Source organism: Centruroides vittatus, unplaced genomic scaffold (genome assembly GCF_030686945.1).
Source record: "Centruroides vittatus isolate TY-2023 unplaced genomic scaffold, ASM3068694v2 contig_5, whole genome shotgun sequence".
Lineage (NCBI taxonomy): Eukaryota > Metazoa > Arthropoda > Arachnida > Scorpiones > Buthidae > Centruroides > Centruroides vittatus.
Genome location: NW_027122286.1, coordinates 358,945 through 371,474, shown reverse-complemented (window position 1 = coordinate 371,474; position 12,530 = coordinate 358,945). Strand labels below are relative to the sequence as shown.

Below are 12,530 nucleotides of genomic sequence, written 5' to 3'. Positions count from 1 at the left end.
ACGTGAGTAGCAACTCACATGGTGAGATGGGAAAGCACGGGAGTTATAACTCGAGACTACCGATTTGACGTCAGTGTGTGAGATGGTACCACGTGACACGTTCAACACGTTGGGAGTTGTAACACGAAAAACTCGAGACTAAGGCCCCAGGTAGTATCCACATGTGATTCCATCCCGCCCCACCTCCTCTAGATGGCCCCATCTGGTGAAGCTACCCTGCCCTCCCATATAAATACAACTGCACTCTGCAAATGCAACAGCATACTCAAAGATGATCCGAACTCTGCAGTAACCCTAGTAAACTGATTACCAAGTCAATTGCCCAACATACTCTTTAATGTCAATTGTAACCGACAATCAACCATGTAAGTTATTTTAAAATACTTTTTGTTAAAATATTATATGTATTATTTTGTATAATGTAACCCATATCTATCTCTCTTTTTTTTGTAAAGTCTAAGGAGTGAAGAAGGGTCGTTAAGACCCGAAATGCATTTTCTTTAATAAAAACTACATAAACAACTGTTCCTTGTGATACGTTACTGAAGAAAGAAAGGCATTAGCTTTTAATTCTTTAAATATGTTTTGGTCTTCGTGGATCATTTTAATCGATATGCAGAAGCCATATCTTTATCGAACATAAGCAGTAAAACCATTGCCAAAGCCTTTGTCGCAATATTGTTTTAAGGCATTCGACCTCAATTCAACTCATTACTGAAGGTGCACCGAATTTAATATCTAAAATGTTTAAGGAAGTATGCGAATTGCACTCAGATTGAAAAATTACTTACAACGGCATATCATCCAGCTTGTAAAATGCTAATCGATATTATCTCCCATTATGTAGCCCGAGATCAACGAGATTGGAATGAATGGATCTCCCTATGCTTTATTTGCCTATAATTTGACGATCCGTGTCTCAACAAACGACAGCCCTTTCTTCTTGCTGTATGGCCGAGATCCAACCTATCCTTTTGAGCTCGTTATTAGTCCCACTACGACAAAATATGATATCGGAATAATTTTGTATCTGAGCTAAAATTACAAATGACCACAGCTCAAGAACATGCGGAGAAAGCAGCCAAGGAATGATGAGAACGTCACCAATTGACATATAAAATATCCATATGCATCATATGACAATAAAACATCATACTTATCAATGATGCGCTCGTAAATTTGTACCTCCAAGGCATCTAACAACTAAGTTTTACTACCCGAGAGAGAGAGAGTTTACATTGGGTCGCGTTTGAACGATGTCTTCAATGATGACTATTTCCTTTCAATTCTTCCTAACTTCAGAATTCGCAGTTATTCTTCTTTATTTCCTCCCGGACGATAGTCGAAGGGCGAATTCCATAACTGCTGAATTAGTGGACGAAATAGACAAGTGGACGGCTAGTCTCTCTCTTGAACCAACAGAACTGAACGACCTTAAGGACCTTTTGGAAGTCCTTTTATAATTTTTGGTTCGTTTTCTTGAGTCGGAACACTTCCAAAATTGATAATATCGGATTTAGAGATTGTTAACAACCAATCCGAAATTTTTCTCTTGCTTCTTATGGGTGACAGGAAAGAGCGTTTTCAGAAAGGAAGTGTTATCTTGCTACTTCCTTGACGATTTTTATCCTAAAATCTCGCTATTGTGAACTTTTATTTAACTCTTAAATGAATGAAATTTAACAAAAATTTTTTTTGAATAAATTGTAAAAATTCTCCGGGTCGTTCAGCCCCTATCAATAGTCGAGTTTCCACGAACTGAAACCTGGGATCTCGCATATTTGTACATGTCTAAGGTTCTTAAAAGTTTTGGGACTCTATCAAAAGCCTAAGTTGTTTAAGCCTAAAACTACCACTGATTTTATAGATATTTTTCTTCCGTTGTATATATCATATATGAAAAATGTTAATTTCAATATCAAAAACCCAATTTAAATGTTTAATATTAAAGACTAAATATTAAAACCAAGTTTTAATAAAAATTTTATTATTCAGATATTGTTTGATTAACAGAAAAAATGGACGATATATTATGAATTTTAAATATAAGATTTCTCTTATTTATATTTTTCAATTTTAATAAGATAGTTTCATCTCCAGATTGCGTCTGCTGATTTTTTAAAAAAAACTTTTGTGCTTCAAATCCAAAATCCAAATTAATTTTCTGGAGATTTTAAAAAAATTGCCCCAATTTTATTTTGGATAATTTCTTTTTCCAAAATCTTTGCATTCATCCTTTTTGTCTTCACATCTATCTCTTTCACAAGCTATATCATTGTCCGATTTTCTATCTTGAGAATAGACGTGTTTTTGTGCTTCTTCGCATTCATTTTTGTCATCTGTGGAGATGTTTTCTTCGCAGAAATAATCCGCTGTGGTACTTAAACCACAAAATTCATCACATTTTATATTAATTGGTTTGGGGCATTCTTCGTTTCCACATGACATAAAATGTGCATCCTGCTGTTCTTTACTTTCTGTTTTGTCCTCTTTGCATTCCTGTTTACATTCAGCTTGCTGCGTTTTGCATTCCTCTTCGCGTTCTTTTTTGCATTCTTCCTTTTCTTTACCATTATCTGAATTTTGTGCCATGTTGTTTCCTTCTTTTTCCTGATTTATTGCTTTCCAAAGAAACATTTTACTTGATGCGATGAAAATTTCTGCTGAATGTTACACAAAAAGGACGAATACTGATATTGTTAACAAATAAGGAAATATTTATTGTTGCTAGTATATTTGTTTAAAAGTCGATATTTATAATTAAGTCAATATTATAAAAACTTTTAAATGTTTTTATTACCGTAATAAAAATTTCAATGCCGTAAGCCATATTTCTACATAACTTCAACTACGCACAAAAAAATCTTGTTATAAATAATTTCAATATACTTTTCTACTTTTTTTAATTAAAAATAAAAGATGGATATTAATTTTTTAAACTTAATTTTAATCTTCCCGTAATCTTTAATTGAAAAAATCCAGAGTTGCTTAAGTTTCTCGGTAACATTTAAAACTGCGTATAAGGTATAACACATCCGTTATGATCTTATATTTTAAAAAACTTTTATATTTTTAATTATTATAAAATGGCAAAAAGCTTAATTTTGAGGATAGGGATGAGTTTTATATTAAAAAAAAATTGTAAATGATAATAACGAGTGAAAGTCAAATCTTCATTAAGTCTGACCCTACTGCAGATAAACACGACCCCCATTATCTCCCCACCTCGACGTATAACTACCAAAATTTAATTAATAGCATAAATCCCCCTAATAAACAAACTACCATGCCAAATTTCAGAAATTTTCGACAAAAAATCCCAAGAGTCACTAAGCTTCAAACAGGGCAAACAAAATCGTGCCTCTACATACTAACATCCATACATACAGAAAGTACCCCTAATTTTTTCTTTCTTTCTTTCTTTTTGCATTTCTCGACGTTTCAAGATGTCCTACTGCAATAGGCAATAGGCTTAGCTCATAGCTAAGTCCAAAAATTTTTAAATTTTGGGGGGATCATTTTTTGTCCGATCGCCATACTTTCTCTCTGTTATATAGGCCTGTAACAGCCGGGAAAGTAAAAAGCCGTGTGATATTATTTTAATTCATTATTTTTGAAGATGAAATGTATAAACTAACCTTCGAAATTGCAAAGGTCATTTAGCATTGTGATGACAGACATTATTCTCCACCTCAAATCAGTACTGTAGTGTCTTGCCCTTGTACAGTATGTACATACATCATACTTTTCCTTTAACAATAGAGTCGTGCCAGTCTTCTATTAACTACTTTCAGGGAAAGTTTTGAATTGAAATAACGTAACTTTCAGTCCAAACCGAAAGTTCGTATTTAGTTAATCGGAAATCCTGCCCCTAATGTTTCCATATCTGGTTTAATCTTTCATCTATCTAACTCCGTTCTGGAGATTAAGAAAAGACGGACGGTCGGACGACAAAGGGAATTTATAAGTCTACAATTTTTTTCAAATTGCAGCCCAATAAAGAATAATCGATAGTAATATAAGAGGAATGCAAATTTTAGTTGTCATTATGAAAGTGTGACCGGAGGGTCGACACCTCTTTGATGCCTGGTCAGGACTGACACTACTGTGAGACCGCGGATTTTAGCGAGAAAACTTTGGTAAATGAATGAAAACTTTCATTTTTTTGTTCAAGAATTTTGTAAACACTCACAGATAGAAAAAACTCCTCGCAGAGAAACGGAGCAGAGGTCTCCAGTAACTATCAACAGTTAGGTGGGAAAATTGACACTTAGCTGTCAAGAATTTGCAAGTCATTGTCAAGAACCGACCGCTTCCCACACTAACGCTATAAAAGCTCGCGCCACCGAAAATTTAGCGCGCTCGCATAGGAAGTTGTTCCTACACTTGTGTCTATTCGTTCTCCATGCCCAGGAACGAAGTCCCGTCGGAGAAGACCTACAGCAACTATTCCACATCGTCGGCGACCGCCATACATCGAATTATATCGTCCAATCTCACACCAAGAGGTATTTTGTTAGGACCTTTGTAAACTCTCTCTCCCGCAACGGCAATAGGCTTAGCTCATAGCTACCTGTTTGTTTAGAACTTGTAGAGCTTTATATCTACTTGCATATAACCGCATAGTATCGTAGAATAATTTGTAATCGCCTTGTATGTTATTCTAGTTATTCAATAAATGTTTTATTTGTTAATTTGTCTCCTGTCAATCCAAACCGCCTGTCGACTTACTTACGACCTCCCCACACACTTTTTGCCCTCCTAGCCATCCAACGACAGAGATCGGGTTTTGCCAACCCGTGCAGTGTAAGTGGTCAGCGAGGATAAACCGCTGACCCTCTGCTTATCTCACACTACCGTGTCTCGTTTGACACGGAATCCGAGACGGCGAATTGTTTTGGGTTTAAAATTGTGAGGTTCCAGAACAGGTCGAAACTAAACTTTAATTTAAAAATAATTAAAAGCGCACACGCTATTGTCGGGTTGGATCAAAGATGATGTTAGTTATGTAAGGGAGAAAAGAGAAAAAAACTGTAGCTGTCAAACAAACGTGACACGAAAACGAATGACATGCTAATAAACAGTCCATCTAGGTTAAAAATTTCGGAAAAGGGGAAAGATTTGATGGATAGAAAAACATCGCGTATAATCGTTAAAGTTCAAGTCAACAGAAATCACAAACAACGGGCTAAATTATGAGCGCGTCTCATGGTTCTATCAACAATCTCCGGGCATAGTCGACGAAAAGGTGTCGAATACTGAATCTGGAACCTGGAATCGGACCTTTCTCGTGACCCGATCGGATCTCGGTTTTCACCTGGAAACAAAGGAAATCGGGAAGTGAGAAATGGGACGCGGGGCTAATCAGAAATACGGATAGCGGGAGAAAAACCATAAAAATCGGTAATTTAAGGTCGAAGACGGTCTTCCTCTGGATTAAGCCAAAAGTCGTGCTCATTGAGTTACATTGTGTTCCATCGACCAGATAGGACGCCGCTGCTCTTTCGCCGATCATCCGCATCCGTTCAACGATTCCTTCTCGTCCACCCCGGGGCTACGATCGATAGACCGACAACTTTCGCACTCCGAAGGAACACCAAGATTTGGGAACTGTCTAACATTGATGTAAGCATAAATGCTACAAAATAAACGGCTTTTAACTTTGTAAGACACTTGTCATCATTTGTCTCCTTCGCCACACCCACCTACGAACATCTCTTAGGTTCATCCTTACGCGGGATAAATTGATTCCCCTCTAAAAGTCGGCAAACTTATAAAAGTAGGTCACGTGAGCGGCCGCGTGCGCGAGCGATCGGATTCCGGATGGAGTATGTCGAGATAGCGCGACAAAAGTAGTGCACTCGGACTCTTGGGTTAGCAACAAATAACCCTTTAATAATCACAAAAAAAGGTTACATGATACATAAATCTTAACATAGATTAACCGACCTATCTAACGGAGGTGATCGCGAGAGAGAGAGAGTTTACATTGGATCGTGGGTCCATAAATACCTGAAGTGGATGGTGTCCTATTGTAACGTTCCAACTGCGAAAGTTCATTTTCGGTAGTAGGGTGATCAGACTGGATATGTCGACTCCCGTCCTTCACCACCCGACCGCCCTATTGTGGGCCTGGCCGAACCCATAATGGGCTTGCTAAAAGAGGCCCTCTTAGTACCCACAGGGTGGAAAGAGGTAGAAAAAGGTACGTGATGCTCGAAAGATCAAACTAAAGCTATGAATCATAAAACATACCAATCCATCATTTTGAGTCATAATATTCGATTAAACATTTCTTGATTGAATTTGTTTACTTAAAATACAGTAGAGCACCGATTAACCGACTTATCGGTTAACCGACCGCGTTCTAGTCGGCAAATTCAAATGTCCGTTAGTGATGTGGCACTACAATATTTGGTTATGTCTTGGCTACTTTAATTATTTTTGTTAAATTTTTGCATGTTTTAGCTGGCAGCACTGGCTCGACCATGAAAGGGAGGTTAGTACTTAAACCAGGCCTAATACACTATACTAATAATGTATTTTTTCATACTTTTCGGTTATCCGACTTTTCAGTTAACCGATCAACCCCAGTCTCCAATTAAGTCGGATAATCGATGCTCTACTGTATTTTATCAATGATTCAGATTATATCAATTAGCCTTTAATCCCTTTTTTATATATAATACAATATACTTTTTACAATTATTTACAGGTAGTACATAACTTTATTGAAGAGTTATCAGCTATGCGTACAATGTAAATATTTTATTGGTTAATGGTTTTATCACTTTAATATTATTTTAATGATATTAATTGGTTTATGAGTGTGAGTCTTGTAATATTGTAAAAATTAATCAAATTGAAGACAAGTCTACCCAAGAGGGACCACCATTTATTTTGCGTTTCAGACTAAAACCATACACATATGGCGACAGGCCTTCCTTTTTAGGCTTCATGTCGCCAGTAGTAAAAAAAGTCCTTTAAAGAAAACACAAACATCCAGTTAAAACTAAAAGGAGTCGGTGACATACAGGTGGTCCCTCTTGGGCAGACTTGTCTTCAATTTGATTAATAATAATCTCGCCATCGGACGGAAAAATCAACAAAAAGAAATTTTGTACCGTCGCCAGGGTGCAGCTTCAAAATTTGCATTTTCCAGCGCCTGTTCCAGCAGATAAAAAGCGGAAACACCCATTGGCCGGATGGTTGAAGAGTAAGACGTCTGTATGTCACCTACTCCTTTAGTTTTAACTGGATGTTTGTGTTTTCTTTAAAGGACTTTTTTTACTACTGGCGACATGAAACCTAAAAAGGAAGGCCTGTCGCCATATGTGTGTGTTTTTAGTCTGAAACGCAAAATAAATGGTGGTCCCTCTTGGTCAGACTTGTCTTCAATTTGATTAATAATAATCTCGCCATCGGACGGAAAAATCAAAAAAAAAAAAAAAAAAAAAAAAAATTGTAAAAATTGTTTTTGCCTCACATTAAAAGTATGATTACCTAACTGATTAGGACCAAAATGCATTTTAGGAGGCATATAAGGCAATAATAGTTTTAATTGTGTGATAAATCTTCAATAAAATTATGTAATACGTAATTGTAAAAACTATATTGTAATTTATTGTGCACTTTTATTTTAAAAGTTTTTGTTAATTAAATCGTTAATTTAACGTCTTAATTTATTTAAAAAATAGAAAGGATTCTAGGATTGGTGGGAGAAGGCAACGAAATACATGGGCGATCTGCAAAGGGGATGCCTTCTGGGAAACTTTTTCTACAGAAACTGGCCATCATTGGTAAAGAGAGAACCCATGACCAACTGCCGATATTCAATGGTTTTATCGACTTGGCCACTAGTGAGCACTGTTTAAAAAATTCAGTAACTACTTACTTGATTTTTTTTGCTTTTTTGGGTTCAGAGATTTCAAAAAGTCTTGCAAGACCCCAGAGTCAAATTTGACACAATTACAGTACTTTTCCGTGTTGTGTTATGTACTGTACATAACAGCCGTAAAAGTAAAACTTGACTCTTGGACGAACTTGGCATACCAACAGATTAAAAGCTTTCTAATAATGGTCTATATAGACTTGAATAAATTAATTCGGGTGGTCTATCGCTCATCCTAGTTTTACTCTAGTGTCATCTATGGTTTAGTAATGCAGAATTGTATTTCTTAAGTTACTACTATGATGAAATACCAAATGCACTTCTAATTGTAATCTATGCTCACTACAATTATAACTGAATCGATCAGACTAATGGCGAATTCGGCTGACCGCTGTAAGTCACTTGCCTGTTTTGATTAGTTGGTTACTCTCTTTTGGAGTAATTACGTCATTAATATACTCCCGCTGCTCTGTAGAGCAGCCAGCCGACGGAGTCTTGGCCACGGAGTAATAATCAGCATTTGTTTAAAGCTTCGTCAGCAGTTGTTATAAGCTGAATTGAAATATATTTTTAATAAAAACAACTATTATGATAAATTAATTTAACAATTTGCTGCTTCAAATATTACAGAATTAAAACGTTTTTTTTACAACTCATCTGCCCTGTGAGAATTAGGACAACCTGATAAAGGCCCACTTAATGCTCATAGGCTCGGTAGCCCTATCGTCGTTTCCGCAGGCCGCGCAATGGGAAAACCATGTGCTGAGGAAAGGAGACTGACAATTTTTAGGGACAAGCTACCCAGAAAATTCCCGGAGTTTTTCGCTCCCGGATCACCCAGAGCGATTGGCTGACGTCTTAACCGCCTCAGCCAAATAACATTAAAATAACAAACAATATTCAAAAGACAATCGATTTTGATTTGGAAATATTACTGTAGCGACATTTATCTACATATTTCCGAGTGTGGAGATTGCTATAGTGAAAATGAGTGATTTTAGAATTTTTTCTATCAGCCACACTTCTGTGACGTCATAAAATCTCAATACTTTGATCCAGGAATTCGTGGACTTGTCCATCACTATTAGATAGAACCGATCAGACGTCCTCGGCTTCCCAGGACTGTTTTGCCGGTTTTGCCTGTTTTTAATATTTTATTGTAGAAGCAATCTTTGAATACAGCAATTTTATTAACACGTCAATATAATATAACCAATATATAGATCAAAGTAAATTTTAAAAACTAACCGAAGTTCGATCAGTTTTGAACCAATTTTTTACTGGTTGTTCCCGGTTGGATTTTGAATGACCACTTATATTAAAGGTAAGTTGACCGAGTTTTGAATGCTACAGTGCCTTTTTTTTCTTTCTTTTTTCTTTTTTTTTTTTTTTTTTTTGCACCGTTCCAGCCATCCTGGCTCCACTAGTGGCCAAGCGGTTCCGTTTCCTGAACACTGGGAGTTCGACGTGGGTTCGCGCCAGGCCAGGACAGGTTGGCCACGTCTGTAACGCCTGAATAGGAGCCAGTTACACTTAAAACACCTTCCGGTAGACATTATTCTCCGATCCCCGCGTATAAACAATATATAATTACTGGATACGTGACATCACACGGGACAACTTACCACAAGGCACAATAGCCTAATATAGAAAGACAAGACAAAACAATATACAGTATCCGAAAACATTTTATATCTTCTATAATTTTATATTTTATTAAACGTAAACGATATTCGGAAGATCTTGAGAAAAAAATTCAAATTTAGAAAATGGAGAACATAAGGATAACTTCTACATAGAATGTATAAGGACTTTGTGGACAATTTTGTGTTTATTTTTTATTAAAACATATAAATCAAAATAATTTATTAAAAATACCGATATATTATAGTAAATTGCAGAGATTTTTTGGATGTATATCTGTAAAAATATTGAAATAAAATTATTAAAAATAAAATTATGTAAATTTTTCCTACAATATATTACAAAGAATATAAAATCAATGTAATATAACACGAAATTATTATTCAAATCTATTATTAACAGTTTAACAATTAAGCATTTTAAATATCTGTTAATTACTAATTAGTGATTTTTATTAGATCGAAATTTGCTTATTTTAAGAATGGATTTGAAAAAGTTGTATTGTGATGAAAGTTCGGCAGATGTAATCATAGTCATCCGTACTTCAACCTATAAGAGAATATATACTGCTCATAGCATTGTCCTTTGCAACTGTAGCAGTGTTTTCAAGCAGTTAATGAAAGAGAAAAAGAAAGAAATAGAAATATCTGACGCTCATCCATCTACAGTTGCTCAATTATTAAGGTATTCAGATATTTTATACATTTTTGTTCTATAAACTGTAAATAAGTTATAACTTGCATAAAGTAATTTTTAAATACAAAAAAATAATTGTTTATTGTACGAGTGTTGCAGATTTATATAGTCATCATTAATTGGAATCATTGATAAATAAAAAATATTTTACATGTAATGAAAAGATTCCCTTTCATATATAAATTGAAAATTTAAGAGCAGTGTTCTTTATTAATGAAAAGAAATTACCAATGTTTTGTTTTTAATAAACATTATGAATTGTATACTTTAATATATTTTCAAAGTTTTCTAATAGTCTATATTTTTATATTTTATAGATTTATATACTTGGGCAAAGTGACCATTCATGATTGGAAACAAGCATTGGATTTATTAAACCAAGCTGATAAATTCCATTTGGTGGAGTTAATTGATAAATGCCGATTATTCTTAAAAAAGAATATAAATGTAAATAATGTGCTATATATATTCAATAGTATTTGGAGATTAGGACAGAAAGATTTAGAGACATGTTGCTTAGATCTCATATCTTTCTATGCGATGATTCTAATATATTCCGAAGACTTTGTAAATATAGATATCAATTCAATTATCACTATTGCTTCACAAGATAAATTAAATGTAAGAAGCGAAATAGATTTGTTTTGGGCTGTTTGGCGATGGGGTAAAGAATTGTGTGCCAAAGAAGGAATAACATGCAAAGAAAAAGAGATAATCAATCAAATTAGACCCATTTTATCCCATATAAGATTTAATCAGATGTCCGAAATGGATAAGATTGATTTACCAAAATTTCTTAGTAACATGGTTGATGAATACACGGATATTCATAAAAGTAGAATAACTAAGACAAGTAATCCAAATAAATCTTCTTTGAATCGTTTTGGATTGACAGTTAATTTGGCAACATGTTTCAATTATTGTAAATCATCTGCATTGGGAGACGAAAATAGTTTGATATCGTTTACCACCGATAAAACAGGCTTCATTCTAGGATTTAAGTTAATAATTTGCGGTGAAGATTTTACAAATTCTGAATTTAGACTTCTTTTGGTTTCTACAAAAAGCCGTAGATTATTAATAGACGAGAATTATAATCCTGAAACTGAAGAAGTGGAAGATCTTGGCGATTCTACAAAATCTGTTAAAATGATCATAGCATTGAAAAAACTGGCCTATCTTAATGCGAGTGAACCTTATGAAATTATTTTGAGAAACGGAAGCGGAAGAAATTGGTTACCAATAGCACAAAACATTCATAAATCCATAAATGTAGATGGTTGTGTTGAATTTTCAATACTCAGTAATATTATTGGAATCAGCATTATGTATTTTGCAGAAGTAGACGATAGTCGTCTTGTATTTTCTTTCCATTCAAGTAAAAAATTATAAAAAAATTGTGTTAGAAATAGTTTTTATTTTTCACTGTTTACTCCCTATGGGCACCAAGAGATCCTTTTTTTATATTCATTGTAGGTTCGGCCAGGTCCATAATAAGGATACCAGGTGGTGAGGTGTGGGGACACATCTCCGGGACACACACAGTCTTTATTGACAAATCCTATGCCGTAAAGCAATAATGGGATAGAGTACAAAGAAGTAAATACAGTATACTACTATAAGTTACATAAATAGACCCGACAATATAATAAAGATATTGTTAAAATGCCGCGATTAAAAACAGTGTACGCGACACACACAGTACCATTACAACATGAAGCAAATGACAAAGACGACAATTAATAATGACACAGAATCATGAGGAACAGTTTCTGGCTAAAGTTGGCACAGCATACCTCATAATCCGACAGAATTAATTAATGAGTATTAGTTCTTGCAAAAATAGGTTCTTATTAAAGAGATTGCTACCGACGTTTTCATCGCGAAAACGTGAACGTTGGACGTTCAGCGCCGCTTTCCTGTAAGCTTAGAAGTTTGACAATGGTGTTTGGAAAGTCAGTGGAATCATGCTCGACATTCCAAACGCCATTGTCAAACTTCTAGGCTTACAGGAAAGCGGCGCTGAACGTCCGACGTACACGTTTTCGCGTTTAAAACTTCGGCCTCAGCCTCGCTATTACGTTACTGTAGTCGGTAATTTAGGATACTGAAGAGTAGGCCTATATATTGCTGTATACAGTATTGTCATGGGATTTTTTAACAATAAATTTAACAATAGGATACACCAGGAATTGGAAGAATTTTGCTGCGATCAATGCTTACAAAACTCGTAACGTTTAAAATATTTCGTTGGTTTTATTTAAAATAACGAAATATTTCTAATTATCTATACATAAGT

The 12,530-nt window shown here is 35.0% G+C and overlaps 1 protein-coding gene across 1 annotated transcript; it reads left to right on the top strand.

Moving 5' to 3' along the window:
• The first annotated feature begins 9,910 nt into the window (after positions 1 to 9,910).
• Positions 9,911 to 11,623, top strand: LOC136978151 (BTB/POZ domain-containing protein 2-like). The gene is made up of 2 exons (XM_067273804.1): positions 9,911 to 10,219; positions 10,549 to 11,623. The coding sequence occupies exons 1-2, from the start codon at positions 10,017 to 10,019 to the stop codon at positions 11,621 to 11,623; spliced, it is 1,278 nt and encodes a 425-aa protein (XP_067129905.1). The 5' UTR covers positions 9,911 to 10,016.
• Positions 11,624 to 12,530: the final 907 nt, after the last annotated feature.